The sequence below is a fragment of the Oratosquilla oratoria genome, chromosome 2 (assembly GCF_046742065.1).
Source record: "Oratosquilla oratoria isolate Oo_2021 chromosome 2, ASM4674206v1, whole genome shotgun sequence".
NCBI lineage: Eukaryota > Metazoa > Arthropoda > Malacostraca > Stomatopoda > Squillidae > Oratosquilla > Oratosquilla oratoria.
Genome location: NC_134778.1, coordinates 8,714,260 through 8,734,259, shown reverse-complemented (window position 1 = coordinate 8,734,259; position 20,000 = coordinate 8,714,260). Strand labels below are relative to the sequence as shown.

Here is a 20,000-nt window from a genome sequence, read left to right as displayed (position 1 = left end):
GTGATGTATGGTTCAGCCTTAATGGTCTCCTGCAAGACCAGCCTATCCCCTGAAGGATGATAGACTGTACTTCATCATGTTGGCTTAATCCGGGCTGGTAAAGTTGTATGATTGGTAAGAAGTGCATGTGAAGCTTTGTCATGTTGAAATGACCGTGTCTGTGAATGAAGTCTGAGAGCAGTGTAATTAGTTCGACCATACTGATGAGGTGCTAGCATGTATATGCGACGCTGACCTACCACACATCTGCTGTCCGTCGTTGTTGGAAAGCTATGAAAGTGCTTTTGTGATGCACAGTTGAGAAATGTTTTTCGACATTTTCTGGTGCATCTGGTATATCTGGTAACAAAGACTTAGAATAAACAAGTAGGATATGCTATTTTTTTTTTACGTCACTGAGACTACCAATGGTTGAAGCCCTCCATCTATATATGTGATCTAAGATCCTTTAATGAACAATGCTTGATGGCAAATCGCCAAAAAATATTTTCCCGAATATACTAATAGAAAACTGCAGAAGAGTACATAGGTAAGATCAGTGTATTTGGTTTTCCTTTGTTACAAAAGTATTTAGCTTTTTTGAACGGTATTCGGAACCAATGACGACAAGGTTTGCATCACGTACCATGAAAGTGTCTTAATAGACGAAAGCGTTCGGTCTGTATTTTTCTTTTCACTACAATTACCTGCGCAATTAGAATAATTCGGTTATGTGTTTTGTCTGCAAATTTGTAATACAGTGATGTGGGTCATTAGTTGGATACGCATTGTACCATTGAATGAAATAGGCATTTCGATGTTGATAGACGTTTGAGCAGCATCGCAAGAAAACAATACAAGAGTCATTGAAAAGGCAGAAGTCGCCCTTATATCTCAGATATTTGAATAGAAACCCCCCTCTTCAACCCCACCTCGCTTACAGACGGGCAGGGTTTCTACGTAGATACATCAGTTTTAATATTGGTTAACTTTGGGAGTAATTTCTGGCGTTAGAATAGATAAATAAATAAATAGATCAAATAAAAGGCGCTTGGAGCGTTCTCCCGTGTCACTACACATTTTCTTTGTGAGAATACATTAGAAACAAAGATATCGGATGGTGGCCATACTTCACGATATTTAACGGATGAAAAAGTTTAGCATTAGTCTTTCCTCTGGTGAGGACGACTCACAAATTAAATTTTAATTGCCGCCAAATGATTTAATTCAGCTGAGGAAAACCTACGGATGTTAGAGCTAATAACTACTTCTTTAACACTTTCACTGCCGAAAGCAAGTTGTAAATGTTATTAATGGTAGTGCAATGAGATTTTCTTCAGCCGAGGAAAATCTAAATAAAAATAAGAAAATACACATTCTGAATGTAATTAAACAATACTGGGTTAATACTTTCATTGTCGAAAGCAAGTTATAAATGTTAGTGTAATGAGATTTTCTTCAGCCGAGAAAAATTTAAATAAAAATAAGAAAATACACATTCTGAATGTAATTAGACAATACTAGGTAGACGTATAACCGGTAGCGATGATCGACATATGGCATTACCGTTGAGAACTAAGAAGGAAGGTGAATGTGCTATTCCGCGGGGTGGTAAGTGCAAGGTGGTCATATAAGCTGCGCGTAAATGTCTACGAATTGCATATCTACAAGGAACGAAAGAAAAGAAACTTCTGAATGAAGAAACTGGATTTTATTGTGAGTAGTATGTGGTACAAAGGAGAAGAGTGATTTCACCGTGGTTCCTTGTCGGAAAAATTAGAGAGAAGGGACAAGAAATATAATTTCGTTGTCTCCCATGAAGAGCAGACTCGGGATTAAGGTTTTGATGTATGTATAACTTCATGGTACACTAATCGTGTATTCCAGGAAACTTAGACAATCTCGTTTGCTGTATTCAATATTCCAAATATTCACACATTCTTACAAACCCTCTGGGCAATAAAGAATTTCTTCCACTTAAATAAAATCAACAGACAGAAATCACCATTAATATACTCGTATAACGGTAATATACAACATTTGAATTAGAAGCACTGTCACACTGATTGCAAATCATATGAAAAACAAGGACCGACAACTATCAACGTGTAACTTTAATTAACAATAGGAAGAAAGAATTTCGTTAAGTAGCTAATTCAAGGAACAAAATTTCCGCAAAATGAGTTGTGCGCAATGCAATGCAAAACTTATGTATCAACTTATATATATATATATATATATATATATATATATATATATATATATGCAAAGTAGACCACTTGGAAAAAGAAACTAACGAAGCAGAGCGCTTTCGTATATTACATCTTCAGTGCAACAAGTACATAGTGATAGGATTACATAGGCAATATATACATCATACAAAGGAACAAGGACAGTTTGAATAAGCGTAGCGACCAATTACCCCCTGGAGAGCGGAAGGTCTTGCAAAATGTGTAATCAATTTTACATAGGTCAAACTGCCAAACTCTTAAACATTAGAATTGAACAACACAAGAAAAATGTTAGGGATGGCAATCATTCTAGTGGTATATTCAAGCATATTGAATTAAATAATCATCCAGTTGATTGGGGTAATGCCCAGGCAATCTATTATACCAACAACATAATAGCAAGAAATTTAATAGAGTGCAGTTTGATTCATACCAATAGTAATCAAAATACCAACCTACATAAAGGCTTGTACAAACTTGATAATTTCATTTGTCAAGAAATTAGTAAGATAATATCAGGTAAAATGTAATCCAACGAATTGACTTAATGTCGCCCTATATAAGTAGTAGAAACAGTGACCCTTGGCGAATGTGACCTGATGTCGCCCGACCATCGTAAGATAATTGACAATGACCTTCCGCTCTCCTTGGCGACTGTGACCTGATGTCGCCCGACCATCGTAAGATAATTGACAATGACCTTCCGCTCTCCAGGGGGTAATTGGTCGCTACGCTTATTCAAACTGTCCTTGTTCCTTTGTATCATGTATATATTGTCTATGTATTCCTATCACTATGTACTTGTTGCACTGAAGATGTAATATACGAAAGCGCTCTGCTTCGTTAGTTTCTTTTTCCAAGTGGTCTACTTTGCATAAGTGAACACACGTACCCGTGTTCTTATTAGCATATATATATATGTATATATATATATATATATATATATATATATATATATATATATATATATATATATATATATATATTGGCAAAGACTAGTTGCTAGCCTTCTTTTGTACGACGGTACTCTCATATTTACCACTTCAACATGTGCATCATTTGCAAAATGTGCATAAACCATAAACGCTCTTTTTCGTGTTTTATTATGCCTTTTGGAAGCTCCGTCTTAGTACTAAACTCTTTGTAGAATTCTTCAGTTACTAAAGTCGAAAATACCAGCAAGAAGATCATAAACACAGAAGCAAATTGTGTTTATCAGAATATGCCTCCAGGGAACTTTGCTGTTTGAATATACAAAAGTTAAACTACACAATGAGGTAGTGCATAATGTTCCATTTAATAGGAACGCAGAAGATATATCATACAATACCAGGTGGAGACCAAATCAGAAAAAGATAATTAGCTGACATTACAAATATTAGATACTGGTAAGAAAGGATTACAAAGGATTACAAAGGCGGAGCATGCCGACAGGAGACCTTTTGGTCCATATCTAGGTCGGATGCGAAAAAAATCATAACAATGATAAAATAATAAATAAAAACTATAATAATGTAAGTAACAAATAAAATACACAAATAAGTGCATAGGTATAGTTAAATAATAAACAAACAGGTAAATAGTAAATAATAATGAATTGACATATAACTAATAATAAATGAAAATCGAACAGACAAATAACAAAACAAAAACAAATAATATAAAATGGATCGAGTGTGAGCTGATATCAACTAACATCTTGAGGTAGATGTGAATCACCATCGATTTGTCGTTAGTAACAGCTCCCCTCCCCCCCTTCCCCCTCCCCCTTCCCCTTCCCCCCCCCCCCAAAAAAAAAGCCCATTTTCACAAAGAGAGGGAAGAAGGCGGAGGGAGTGGTGTGTTATAGGGTTGGAATGGGTGGGAGTGGTTTTTATGCCTTTGTGTTTCGGCTACCCCCCTTATAAGGAAAAAAAACACCTTTTGGTATATGTATGTATGTACAATGGGAGTTTGAAATTCTCTGACTCTGTGACTTGATACAATCAAGACCGTCTTGCAACACCAAGAGGAAATTTTCAATCCAGGTCTTCAAGTGTCATGGTTTCCATCGACCGTGTCATTGAGGCAGACACATAAAAAACAGAGCTTCTCTTGGGGAACACCATCGACTATCCAAAGATGGGAAAAGCGACTACGAAGGAAAGATATCATCTCGAGCTTCTGAGGAGGACACGGCAAACAGGCGACTGTAACAGCCAAATTATTTCAAAGAAATATTCAGAAGCAGCTGACACGACTCTTGAGGATTGTTAGATAACGATCAGCCATGATGAAAAGACTCACAATTATGTCATGCTACCCACTGATCCCTACCTCAACAAAATTGAGTTCTGAATATAATATGATACTAAGGTCTAATGGTTTACAAGAAAACCAACATAGGAAATAAAAAGGAGAACTAATGAATTCTTAAAAACCGTTGACACCTACAGAACTGTCGAAAAGTTAGCATAAGACATTGCTTAATAGAATGTTCCTTATATGGATGCACACACACACACACACACACACACACACACACACACACACACACACACACACACACACACACACACACACACACACACACACACACACACACACACACACACACACATACACACACACACATATATGTATATATATATGTATACGTATATATATGTATATATATATATATATACATATATATATATATAATGTGTGTGTGTGTGTGTGTATGTGTGTATGTGTGTGTGTGCTAGCATACGTGTGTTCATGTGTGTGTACTCGTGTCTTCTTGGCTTTCTTCTTTCCATTTGAGACGAATAATTTCTTCATGGTCATTAACTTTCTTGGTCACATATATTTTTCACTTTCCTTGGATATAATTTCACTTCTTTTCGTGAAAGAATATCTCTGATATTAATTTCATTTCTTTCTTCATAAGATTTCATCTTTTGTGTTCGTTTATATTAATTCATTTCATCTTTAGATAATTTGTACGTTTTTCTTTTATTCATGATTTATTTTTTGGATTGTTTTATTCTGAGCCTTTGACTGTAATCTCTCTTCTTTATAATGTTTTTTAAATCTTTTTCTGTCACCTAAAGTCTTTAATCTATTTTTCACTTTATGCATTGTTTAATTTCCTTATTATATATAATTCCCTGAAAATATGCTATATGCATTTATCAATTTCTAACCTTGATATATATCATGCTATAACACTGTACTTTACATATCAACTTAACTCATCCAACTTTAAGTTAATTAATTAATCGAATAATTAATTAGTTATTGTAGACTAGTTCCCTCTTATTGTTTGTTGCGCCTATGCTGTATGCATTTTTTAATTTCTAACCTTGATATACATCATGCTATAATATATATCTTTACATATTAACTTAGCTCATCCAACTTTAAGTTAATCAAATAATCGAATTATTAATTAATTACTTAAGACAACTTCCCTCTCATTGTTTGTTGCGCCTATGCTATATGCATTTTTAATTTCTAACCATGATATACATCATGCTATAATATTTAACTTTACATATTAACTCTTAACTCATCCAACTTTAAGTTAATCAGTTAATCGAATTATTAATTAATTACTGAAGACGACTTCCCTCTTACTGTTTGTTGCGCCTATACTATATACATTTTTTAATTTCTAACCTTGCTATACATCATACTATAATATTTAATTAACTTTACATATTAACTTAGCTCATCCAACTTTAAGTTAATCAGTTGATCGAGTAATTAATTGATTACTTAAGACGAGTTCCCTCTTATTGTTTCTCTTAGTTTTTTCCTTGTGTCTTGTCCCCACCTCTCATTAGATAAAAAGGTAAATATATAAATGAAAGTATATCAATAAATGAATAAATAAATACACAAATGAATAAATAGAATGAATAAATGAATAAATAAATGAGTAAATAAACAACTAAATAAACGAAAAATTGTAAGATAAACAAAAAGAAAAGATAAATAAATTAAATAAGTTCCCTTTCAAATTTTTTTCTGAATAAATAAATGAATAAATAAGCAAATATATAAAAAAAATTGTAAGATAAACAAAAGAAAAAATATAAATAAGTTAGATAAGTTCCCCTTCCAACATTTTTTTGTCTGAATAAATAATTTTACAAATAAGTAAATATATAAACGAAAAATTGTAAGATAAATAAAAGAACAGAATATAAACAAGTTAAATAATTTCCCCCTCCAACATTTTTTTGTGTGAATAAATAAATGAATAAATAAGCAAATATATTAACGAAAAATTGTAAGATAAACAAAAGAACATAAGATAAACAAGTTCTATTTTTTTTTGTCTGAATAAAAAAATAAAAAAAAAATAAAAAAAAAATATATATATATAAAAAAAATTGTAAGGCGAACAAAAGATGAACAAGTTAAATAAGTTCCCCTTCCAACATTTTTTGTCTGAATAAATAAATTAATAAATAAGTAATCATATATACGAAAATTGCAAGATAAATAAAAGAACAGATTATAAACAAGTTAAATAATTTCCCCTTCCAACATTTTTTTGTCTGTATAAACAGATGAATAAATAAACAAAAATATTTACGAAAAATTGTAAGATAACCAAAAGAATTTTTTTTTTGTCTGAATAAAAAAAAAAAAATAAAGAAATACATAAACGAAAATTTGTAAGGCAAACAAAAGAACAAAAGATGAACAAGTTAAATAAGTTCCCCTTTCAACATTTTTTTTTTTTTCCTGGCTGGTTGCCTCCGCATCTCAACATCCCTTGTTGTTGTGACCTGGGAGAGGACGACGGGTCATAAAGTTGCGGGTGACGGAGGTCGTAAACTAAGATATTCTGCCAACTTACACGAATGGACGAAAAAATCTTAGTCAAAGGGAACGTCTCCGCTCAGGCTAAGGTTGAAGAAAGGACGCGGACGTCAGGGAGACTGGAAGAGTATATGGAGACAGGACACGAATAGGATTGTGGAGCAGAGGAAAGGAAAGGAGAGAAAGAGATAAGGAAGGAGAAGAGGAGAAAAAGAGAGGATATGAGAGGAGAGTAGACTAAAGGAGAGGTGCTGAGAATAGGGGGAGAAGGAGAGAGAAGAGAGAAGAAGGGGTAAAAGGAGAGTAAAAGAGAGTAAAAGAGTGTAAGGAAGAGAAGAACAACTGCAGAAGAAAGATGAAAGGAGAGTAGCACATAATATGATTAAAGAGTGGATAGGAAAGGAAAGGGAAAAAGAGGAAAGAAGAGTGTAAGGGAGTGGGCGAGGCGAGTGAAAGAGGGAGGTAAAGAGAGTACATAAAGAGAGGAGGAGAAAAGAAGGAAGAAGAGGAGGGGAAGGGAGAGTAGGGAGAGGAGGTTATTTGGGAAGGAGGAGGAGAAAATAAGAGAGAAAAAGAGAGGAGGCAAGTGGAAACGAGAAGAGAATTGAAAAAGATACAGAGAAAAGAAGTGAAGAAAAGAGAGGAGAAGAGAAGACTGGTGGATAAAAGATAAAAACAAAGTCAAGAAGAGAAAAGAAGAGAAAATGAAAACAACAAAATCGAGAAGAAAAGAAAAGAGAAAATAAAATAAAAACAAGAAAATCGAGAAGAAAAGAGAAGAGAAGAGAAAATAAAAACAACAAAATCGAGAAGAGAAGAGAAGAGAAGAGAGGGAAGAGAAGTGAAGATAAAAAATAGAATCAAGAAGAGAAGAGAAAATAGAAAAAATTCGAGAAGAGAAGAAAAATCAAATTTAGAAGAGAAGAGAAGAGAATAAAAGAGAAGAGAAGAGAATAAAAGAGAAAAGAAAAGAGAAGAGAAGAGAATAAAAGAAAAGAGAAGAGAATAAAAGAGAAGAGAAGAGAATAAAAGAGAAGAGAAGAGAATAAAAGAGAAGAGAAGAGAATAAAAGAGAAGAGAAGAGAATAAAAGAGAAGAGAAGAGAACAAAAGAGAAGAGAAGAGAATAAAAGAGAAGAGAAGAGAATGAAAGAGAAGAGAATAAAAGAGAAGAAAAGAGAATAAAAGAGAAGAGAAGAGAATAAAAGAGAAGAGAAGAGAATAAAAGAGAAGAGAAGAGAATAAAAGAGAAGAGAAGATAATAAAAGAGAAGAGAAGAGAATAAAAGAGAAGAAAAGAGAATAAAAGAGAAGAGAAGAGAATAAAAGAGAAGAGAAGCGAATAAAAGAGAAGAGAAGAGAATAAAAGAGAAGAGAATACAAGAGAAGAGAATAAAAAAGAAGAGAAGAGAATAAAAGAGAAGAAAAGAGGATAAAAGAGAAGAGAAGAGAATAAAAGAGAAGAGAGGAGAATAAAAGAGAAGAGAAGCGAAGAGGAGAGGAAAAGAGAGAAGAGAGGAAAGGAAGAGGAGGAAAAATATGTGAGGACGAAAGAAGGATGGAAAGGGAGAGAAAATGTTGGGTTCACGAGACTTAAATTTTGAGAAAATGAAGTGGACATAGCCACGAAGGAGAGAAAATGAAAATGAAAAAAAATTCTCAACACTGACATCGATTTTCAGAGAAAAAAGACGCTAGGAAAACAAGTCAAGTAAAGACATTTTAGACATTACAGAATAAAGTTCATTGTTTATATGATAATGATGATTTAACAGTTTGGGTGGAAATGAGGCCCGTTGATAAATGAGGTAGTGAGTGTATACAAATGGAATAAAGTTCCTGTAGAGGCAAAGCAATGTAGTTCAGTTCGAAGCTTTAAGATTCGCTTAGATAAACACTTAAACAAGATGCTGTAATGACTGCCATTTACTTTATATTATTTATTTATTTGTTTGTTATTATTTGTCAGTTTATTATTATTTGCTTGGTTATCATTTATCATTATTTATCTGTCAATTTATTAGTATTTACTATTTACCTGTTTATTATTTAACTTTACCTATTTATCTATTTACTTATTTTATATATTATCATTTATATAATTATAAATTCAATTAAATATTTTTTTCATTTTTTTTTTCATCCGACCTAGTTATGGACCAAAAGGTCTCCTGTCGGCATGCTCCGCCTTTGTAATCCTTTGTAAATCTCTGCTGCTGGGCCCCTACCACGGAAGAGCAGTGCCTTTGTGTACATTTTTTGCCTTTGGCCCAAAAGGCGTGGCAAGGAAGAGAAATCTTTCCTTATCTAAATCTTGAGATAGGAGGTGGCGATAAGGATTACAAAGGCGGAGCATGCAGACAGGAGACCTTTTGGTCCATAACTAGGTCGGATGCAGAAAAAATTAATATAATGATAAATAAATAAAAGAAAAAATATAATAATATAAATAATAATAAGTAAAAAATAAATACATAGGTATAGTTAGACAATAAACAAACAGGTAAATAGTAAATAACAATAATAATAATAATAATAATAATAATAATAATAATAATAATAATAATAATAATAATAATAATAATAATAATAATAATAATAATCAAACAAATAATAACAAATAAATAAACAAATAACATAAAATAAATGGCAGTCATTACAGCATCTTGCTTATGTGTTTATCTAAACGAATCTTAAAGCTTCGATCTGAACTACATTGCACTGCACATGCCAAGAGGAGCGTTGTTGCGGCCGAAGCAATCACCGTTGGCCTATGCTCTTTGACTATAGGGGCAGTTAAGTCATTGCTGGTAATCAGAAAGGAGTGCGGGATTCGTACCCACAACTAAACGAATGTATGCCCAGGACGCTTTTGATTATGCCACCAGCGTATGATTCACCATGGTCTTGGGTCACGTGTTGGACTCGTGATCGACAGCTATCTCCCTCCCGGAAGAGAGCTCAGGGTTCATACATGACCGATCTAAGGGTAATGCTGTGACCTTACACGCACACGCACACACACACACACACACACACACACACACACACACACACACACACACACACACACACACACACACACACACACACACACACACACACACACACACACACACACACACACACACACACACACACACACACACACACACACACATCTCCCCGCCCACGAGAGTTAGGGTAACAACTCGCAGCGCAGCGATACTGAAATTATTTCAGCCCTGGGCGGGATTCGAACCCGGAACTCCGTAGTGGCAGCCGGGAACTGTAACCACTGCTCCACGAGGTGTGTGTGTGTGTGTGTGTGTGTGTGTGTGTGTGTGTGTGTGTGTGTGTGTGTGCTTTGATTCAGTCATTTCTCTTATATGGGTTAAAAACCATGGATATGTACATTGAATATGAAATATAATTCTAGAGGTCTCAAAGACTTAAACAACTCACAATCACTACATCTAGGACATAGCTGAAGATTTTTTTTTTTTTTTTATTAGTTTGGTTATCATAGATGTTACAGTTTCGTTACCTTTTATCTTTATCTTTGTCTTTATTATCATCAATGGTCTTTGTGTTGCACTGTAAGAGTGTCTATCTTCGGTCTTTGATATTGTTCATCTAGAAAAATCCTACTCTTTAGCAATTCTAAATATCTGTATTCTAGATGCATATATAATAATTGTGAATGTGTGTTTCAGGTTCAAAGTAAAATGAGATCTGGATAGTGTCGAGGTTGTTCCATGATGTAGATATGACCTAGAAGTTGGTAGAAATAATTTCGTCAATTTGGGTTAGGTTAGATTAGGTTGGGTTAATTTGGGTTGAGTTAGGTTGGCTTGGGTTGGGTTAGGTCAAGTTAGGGTGAGTAAGGTTGGGTTGAGTTGGGTTAGGTTGGTTGGGTTAGGTTGGCTTAGGCTGGTTTGGCTTGGATTAAGTTGGATATGGTTATGTTAAGGTGAGTTGAGTTAAGTTAGATTGAGTTAGGCTGGTTTGGGTTGGGTTACGCTAAGATGAGATGGATTGGATAGGTTGAGTTGGGTTGGGTTAGGTGGGGTTAGGTTGTGATATGCTAGGTTGAACGAGGTTGTGTTAAGAAAGGCTAGATTAGGTTAGGTTGAGTTACATTAGGTTGGGATAAGTTAAGTTGGGTTGTATTAAGTTAGGTTGGGTTAGGATGTGCTGGTCTGGGTTGGGCCGGGTTATGTCGGGTTGGATTGGATTGATTTAGGTTGGTCTGAGTTAAGTTAGGTTGACTGGGACTTAGAACATATCGCCATACAAAGGATTACAAAGGCAGAGCATGCCAACACTTTTTGGTCCATTACTAGGTCGGATGCGAAAAAATCATAATAATGATAAAAATAAATAAATAGATAAATGAATAAAAGTTATAATAATATGAATAATAATAAATAAAATAAATAAATGCATAGGCATACTCGTATTTAAATAATAAACAAACAGGTAAATAGTAGATAATAATAAATTGGCAAATAACTAATACTGATACAGATCGATATTGTTGTCGATGTTCTACATAAAAAAAATAAAAACTATGATACTATAGATAATAATAAATAAAATAAATAAATGCACAGGTATAGTTAAATAATAAACAAACAGGTAAATAGTAAATAATGATAAATTGACAGACAACTAATACTGATACTGATCGATACTGTTGTAATTGTTGTTCTCATTGTTGTTGCTCATGGGGAGGGAACAGTGAGATCTCACTGGCTTAGGAATACGTGCCCGTCCTGGAGGTCGACCAAATGGTCACGTGACCAAGTGGGGGGTGGGGGAGGGGTTGGGTGAGGAGGAGGGTGAGGGCGTAGGGATGGCACTCCATCAGCCGATGCAGTTCCTATGGACTTTTGGGGCGGTTCACAAGGACTTCGGTTGTTGTGACAGTTCGTCCCCCGTCTCCTTTGTCTTCAGGAGCTCAGGATGTAGCTCAGGTCACAGTCTGGGTCTATATGGAGAAGGTGCCGTCATCTTAATCTACCTAAAGTAGTGCTTGAACCAGCCCTTGCTTTCTCGAAGTCGAGTTCGATGTTTAAGGCTTGGGTTAAGGAGGGAGTAGGCAGAGGGGACATCAGGGACTGGAAGGTGTATCAGGCACGGGAAGGCATCAGGCTGGAGAGAGCAGCACGAAGGGGGAGGGTGTTGAAGAAGGAGAGCAAATAGGCGGGGTTAGGGTTAGAGAGGACAGCATGCGGGGAGGCGGGAGAAGGACAACAGACGGCGAAAAGGACAATACGCAATTGGGAGAGGATAGCAGGTACCCGGAGGTGGGGACGAAAGGGGAGAAGGCAGTAGACGGGGGTGGAAGGGGGCAAGCAAGTATTGGGGGAGAGGACAGGATGGGGAGAGGAGAGCAGGAGGGAAGAAGAGTCCAACAGACTAGGGAGGAGGTGGGAGGAACAACAGTCGGGGGAGGGGAGGAGGACAGTAGGTGGGGGAGAAGAGGCTAGCAGGTGGGGAAGGAAGGACAGCAGGTAGAAGAAAGAGATCAGGAGGCACACAAGACACCTGATCAGAAAGAAAAGAAGACCCGAGCTAAATAACTAATGGGTCAGACGGCGAGTCATGACTCTTGTCCCTTGTCTCGATTCCACGATGGACTCTGTCTGTGGCCAGGGTCTTCTGCGTACTGAGGGTCTTAGTGGCGGCCACAACCGCCCCTGGCGGCCCCTGGCGGCCCCCGGCCCCTCATGAGGGATCTGACGAGGGAACAACAGTTGTGTTTACACGGTCAGGGACCCCAAGAGATTCAAGATGGCGATGAAGGTGGTGGTCAGAGTCCACTGTGGTTGGTTGATCGCAGTGAATTCTTGGAAATTCAGTTTACATCTCCGAGACTTTTTCCTTCGTCTAAGGATATTTCCTCTCGGGTGAATAGAATCGCCTGGCGACAAACTAGAACAAATGCATCAAATATCCGGTAGAAGGGAATGAGCTGATGTGGAATCCAATCTCAGCATTAACCAATAGTAATCACAGTTAGCAGAACAGATCAATATGAATATTCAGCTTGTTTAGTACTATCTATTTCGTCTCACCTGTATGTTTCATTTGTATCTTTGGAGAATTTGATTTCTCTTATACTTTGTTTACTTCCTACTTTCTCTACTGATTCTCTAATGATATTCATTAAATTGAAGTTCATATCTTCGACGGTGAACTCGTTAGTTTTTAGAACTTCGAATCTATTTTTAGTTTCTAACTGAAATTTCTTGTCATTATTCTTAACCTTCACAAGAATTATTTTATTTTTAAAACTGATTTATTTCTCTCGGCTCTGAAACTGAATTTAGCTGTGGAACCTACCTTTCTATGGTCACTACCTATGTTGACTTTATTTATGACCGTACCATTGCTAACGCTCTTGCTCTCATCTCCTAGTATGAAGTCTACTTCGTTCTTTGTTGCTCCATTTGGACTTCTTCATGTCCATTTACGACCTACACGCTTTTAGAAGAAAGTGTTCATTATCCTCATGTTGTAGTTCTCTGCAAAAGTGACTAACATCTCGCCTCTGTCATTTCTTTCACCTACTCCAAACTTCCAAATGCACGACTCATCTCCCATCTTCTTCCCCACTTTAGCATTAAAGTCGCCTATTACCAACGTGTACTTACTTTTTTCTTGATCTATTGCCTGACGTAAATCATTTTTAAAGTACTCAATTTCGTCCAAACAAATTTTAGAGTGTACCTTTTACTCATTCTAATAACAATCTAAGCTATCTTGTCTGACAAACTATTGTACTTGACTACGTTACCATCAACCTCTCGGTTTAGCAAGAATCCTACTCCACTAGGTCTTTTTTTCCTTACCTCTACAGTAGAATAGGTTGTGACTATCTTGTAAATGTATCAGTTTTTCTTCCGCTCTTCGGACTTCGCTTAGTCCTACAATGTCCAACTTGATGCTGTTTAGTTCTTCCAGTAAACTATCCAGCCTGTGGTCTTCTGAGAGGGTTCTTACGTTGTAAGTATATATCTTCATTTTCTTCATGTTTAATGTCCAAGACTTGGATGGCTTAGAATTAAAGTGAATTGTAGTTGATGTATATTATATATATATATATATGTATACATATATATATACATATATACATATGTCTTGTAGACATACGAGGTTGAAGGCTAAGGAAGATTCATTGTTGATTATTTTATTGCGTGTAGCTTCAATACAACGCACAATCTTTTATCTTCAGAGTTGACGTATCTTAATAATTCTTGGTTATTGCCCACGTTTCGGAACTTCCTGGTTCCATCTTCAGGGCAATCTGATGTGCAGGGTCTTTGGAGGTCTTATTGATACTTCGAGCTAGAACTCATTGGGTTCTCTGCGGGAAGGGGTCTCCTGTGATTGGATGCCTCGTGCAAGTAGGGAGTGCGGGGTACTGTAGGTGTGTATATATATATATATATACATACATATATATATATATATATATATATATGTCTATATGTATATATATATATATATATATATATATAATATATATACATACATACACATATGTGTGTGTGTGATTCACCATGGTCTTCGATCACGTGTTGGACTTGTGATCGACAGCTATTTCCCATATATGACCGATCTATGGGTAATGCTGTGACCTTACACGTACGACCACGAAAATTGGAGTAACGACTTGCAGAGCAGCAATACTGAAATTATTTCAGCCCTGGGCGGGATTCGAGCCCGGACCTCCGTAGTGGCAGCCGGGAACTCTACCACCCGCGCCATTATGTGTATAATATATATATATATATATATATATATATATATATATATATGTGTGTGTGTGTGTGTGTGTGTGTGTGTTACAACATACACCGACCCACAAGAATTAGTAGTGTTTTCAGTAATAATGTATGCCGTCTCCAAAGCATACATTGCTACCGAAAACACAACTAATTCTCGTGGTGGGTTTATGTCCTGGACTCAAACGTCCGCATAGTTGGCGGTTGGTGAGTGTGAGAAAATGAGACCGGGGTGAGGTCACGCAGGGTCGTCAGATCACAATGAAAGCTGTTGACGGATTTTGATTCTTCTTCTATTTTCAGTCCACTGAGGAAGACCCAAGAGGTCGAAACGTCTGGTTCTGAATAAAACTCCATATTTTAGCCTTAACTTTTTATTTTGCCACCTCACCTCCATATTAGGCGGAATGACTTCGACAACTAAAACTGAAGTAGAAATTATAGGTTCTAAATTTTTGACTGTCGACACTTATGCGAAATAAAATCCTTTGGTGTCGACAAGAATGAAATCACAGGAAGACAGTGGCATGAAGAAGGTTAAATGTATACATAAAGGTGATAGTATATAAACAGTACACATATTATAGAATTTAAAGACTGAATCTGCTTAAAGTTGAAACTATGAAACGTCCAACTTTAAAGTGAATTATAGTTAAAGAATAAAACAGAAACCCCAACGCCAACCTTACTCTCCCCTTTATGCATATCCCATTTTTTTCAAAATAATTTATTTAGATAAGACAAAGTTTCCAGCGTTGGAGGACTAATGTAATTAACGCGTCTGAGTTGTTTGTCCTTTTTGCATTTTATCGCTGCTAACAAGTAATTCCATCAAACAGCGGAAAAAGTCTTCAGCGTTAATGCTTCTTCTCCATATATGATAAGTGGAAAAAGTAGTCCCTTCTGTTGTCTCCACATCTTCTGTAATCGTTACTAATCATGGCTGTGAATTTTATCTTTATGTCTTGCTTGAAGACTGTACTTCCTCCTCCCTCACCTTTTGACCTTATGTAATATATATATATATGGCACCGTGAACCTTTGATAAGTGGTAAAAGTAGTCCCTTCTGTTGTCTCCACATCTTCTGTAATCGTTACTAATCATGGCTGTGAATTTTATCTTTATGTCTTGCTTGAAGACTGTACTTCCTCCTCCCTCACCTTTTGACCTTATGTAATATATTTATATGGCACCGTGAACCTTTGACACATGGCATTAAACCTGCTGCTTTCTCCGTGACCTTTACCACATAGCACTCTGCCCTTTACTATATATCACCGTGACCTTTTCTATGTATCACTGTAACCTTTATTACTTACCATCGTGACATTCGTTATATATCACCGTGACCTTTGATAGCCATGACCTTTACTAATTACCATTGTGACCTTCACTGTTACCTTCATTACCTAACATTGTGACTTTTAACACATAGCACTGTAACCTTTAGTATATAACACCACGATTTTCACTAATAACCGTTATGACCTTCACCACATAGTACCGTGTCCTTCATTACATATCACAGTGACCTTCAGTACGTACGCGTGACCTTCATCAAATAACACCGTGATTTTTACCACATAGCACCATTCTGGTAGCACCCCTTAAGTATTTTGTTCTGGCAAAAGCAAGGCGATTTGTGTTATAGTCGAGTATTGCGTCGAAAAGGCCGCTGTTGGTCACAGTATCCCCTGGTTGTGGCCAAGATGTCCAATTCTTTGATGCAGCAATATCATTTGAGCGCTTCTATATTCTTATATTATTTTTTCTTACACAATGTCAAAGAAACCAGTGTCCATTATTCAAATGAATTAGGAATTTTTATTTAACCAGCTTTCCTTGCATAAATCTTATCATGTTTCATCTACGAGTATGTAAAAATGAAATGAAACCTGAAACAATGAAATATTAATATAGCAGCTAGGAGCTAGGAAAGAAAGATCTACATAATATACTTAGGAAAATAAAATGTACGTGTGTGTTGCAAGATGATTGAAGGAAATATTCAGTCCTTTAGATGTCCAGCATGCACACGCACGCACACACGCATTAGCTACAGAGAACTGCGGGACCACCTATTGTGTCTGACCTCACAGCGGTCATGTTTCGTGGCAAAGACCCTTAATGACAAACTCATATGCCCCTTCACTACAACCAAAACTCTGATTTCTGACAACGGGACTGAGTTCAACAGTGAGATTCTTTCGAATATTAGTGATTACTTTCAAATCACAAAATGCTTATCACCCTAGTTCAAATGGATTATTTGAACGCCAGAATAGAAAGATTCTCAATGTTCTTCGACACCTTGCTTCTGATCTTCACTCTTCTTGGGATGAACATGTCCCGTTGATTCAAACTTGCATTAACAGCTCTACTAACAGGTCAATATCGGAATCACTTAATTTTGTCCTCTTTTGCTCGGACAAAAGGCTCTCATATGACCTTCTTGTATCAGAATTACCTCCCATTTACAATTCTAATGATTATGGTAAGGTCAAAGTAACAAATTTCAATAATATTTTCAAAAGAATCCATAATAATCTTCATCTGACTAAGGACGAAACGATCCGTCTGCATAACAGATCAACCAGAGCGTGTACCGTTGAACCTGGAGATATTGTTTACACCCTCAACGACATCCCTACCTCGAAGCTCTCTCCTAAATTCTCTGGACCCTATCGTATCACTAGGCGTGAGTCAAATAACAAAGTCAAAACACTCAGGTTGCACGATCTTACAGAGACTGTATTGCACAAAAATCATATCAAAAGAGTTCCCCGTGGCCTCGACATAAAGACTGTTTCTTCATCAGTTCATACTACCCCTACAATAGAGAACCATCACCAATTCTCTTCGCTGCTTTCTCCTATCTCCCTCCCCCGTCATAGTCCACAGCATCATAAGAGTACATATTGCCTGGATAAAAGGAAATAAGATATACTTCCACGTATTTATAAAGTTAAATAAATCTTATTTTAATAATTAGTATTTCCCGATACCATAATTGTTCCGTCCAACACTGTGTATTCATCTTCATGTTCAAATTCTTGTATTACCTCTTATCTTCCTTGAGCATTAACATCACTATGGTCAGTGAGTGGTAGCTAAGCCGAAAATCTGTTGCAAATGATTGAAGGAAATATTCAATGCTTTATATGTTCAGCGTGCACACGCGCGCACGCACGCATTAGCTACAGGATATAAGGTCCGACGTCTCCAGAAAACTCCCACGGAGCACCTATTGTGTCTGACCTCACAGCGGTCGTTTGGGCCGAGCGCGTCTGGATCACCACGGTCAATTGGGCTGAGCGTCTAGACTCCTGCGTCTGAAATTGCCAACTGTAATTCATTATACGACCAATATATTTTCAATATGTGTTCCCATTGTAAATAAATCACCTATGCATAAATATTGATTATCCATACTCAGTTTATGCAAGGCACATTGTAGAAGTAGAGTAGACATTAGATAATGGAGAATAAATTGTAAATAGGTCTTGATTTGGCAACAGCCACCATGTGTATTTTGATAGGACTACTAGCGACCACCAGTGTTTTCCTCGTGGAATATTCCGAGATGCAGATCAATCTTCCTTTGTCCCAGCGCCTTCAAACTAAATGTAGATCACAAATTCAAATTGTGTTTGTGTGTGTGTGCATGTGTGTGTGTGTATGTGTGTGTATGTATGTGTGTGTGTATGTGTGTGTGCGTGCGTGTGTGCGTGTGTGTGTATGCGTGTGTACGTGCGTATGTTTAGGTTTTTTGTGTGTGAGTGCAAATGTGTAGGAGTCATTATTTGATTGGCTATAACCAATGCAATATCAAAGATTACAGATTACTTTTCTTCTATCTATATGATCTATAAACTTCCAACATATAAATCCAATAACTTTACTGATAAAACAAACATTTAGTTTCAGAATAACTTACTGCTTCTTACGAACTCAAAATTTCTTGCAGAAATACTGTGCAAACCATGCAAGCCCTATGTGAACATGTGAATGTTCATTAAGAAAACAAAACCCAAGATTATAGATTACTATTATTCTGCCTATGCGAAACTATGAACATGTAAATTGATCAAGTTTACTGATATTTCTGACAAACATCTTCTTTTAAACTTTTGCTCTCCTTCTGACGAACTCAAAATTTCTTGCAGAAACACTCTTCAAACCATACGAGCCCTATGTGACTGTTCATTAACAAAACAGAACCCAATATTATAGATAACTATTCTTGTAGCTATACGAAACGATGAATATACACAGTAAATTGATTAAGTTTACTGATATTTCTAACAAACATCTTCTTTTAAACTCTTTTGCTCTCCTTCTGACGAACTCAAAATTTCTTGCAGAAACACTCTTCAAACCATACGAGCCCTATGTGACTGTTCATTAACAAAACGAAACCCAAGATTATAGATTAATATTCTTGTAGCTATAGGAAACGATGAACATATACAGTAAATTGATCAAGTTTACTGATATTTCTAACGAACATTTTCTTTTCAAATATTTTGCTCTCCTTCTGACGAACTCAAAATTTCTTGCAGCAACACTGTGCAAACCATACGAGCCCTTCCGATGCCCGAACAGCAACAAGTGCATCTCCATCCAGTACCTCTGTGACGGGGCTCCTGACTGCGAAGACGGATACGACGAGAACCCTCAGCTTTGCACCGCAGGTACGTCCTTTATGGAGATTAACTCCCTCAGGCGTAGCTCTCCGGATCCCCGGGTCCTCTCCTCGGTTGTAGAGAATCGTCTTTGGGTTAACTAGAGTGGAAGTAACGGTGAGTGACTTCGAAGCTCTGAATAAGGTCTTCGTTGATTACTTTATACCCAAGGGAGTATCGGACAATGTAATTCAGTTGAGTCGAGCTCTCTGTGGTCTTTTGCGCCGGCTGTATACCTTATTCTGGCAATTCCATATGAACTTGATTTAGCATTGATGAAAACACAAGCCATACAGGATTAATTGGATGTGTAGGGTGGAAGAGGCGGATGAGGGTGAGGGGAAGAGTAGGGTATGAGTAAGGACATAATGAACTATAAACGAGGAAAACGTTGCATCTTAAAAAAAAAAAAAATCGTTCAAATTGTATTATGGTTTCATCGTCGATAACCAGCGCTTCTATCCTCGAGGTCACAAAGGTGGCAAAGGAAAAAATTAAGGTTTCAGAAAGGAAATATATTGAAAACGATAGTGA

At 36.6% G+C, this 20,000-nt stretch overlaps 1 protein-coding gene across 9 annotated transcripts in view; it reads left to right on the top strand.

Moving 5' to 3' along the window:
- Positions 1-20,000, top strand: part of LOC143036819 (prohormone-4) — a 332,335-nt gene that overhangs the window by 281,696 nt on the left and 30,639 nt on the right. For all 9 annotated transcript variants that reach the window (XM_076204617.1, XM_076204635.1, XM_076204627.1 and 6 more), the window contains one exon: positions 19,344-19,475. In XM_076204617.1, the coding sequence (XP_076060732.1) occupies positions 19,344-19,475 (132 nt within the window). The remainder of the gene's footprint in view (positions 1-19,343; positions 19,476-20,000) is intronic.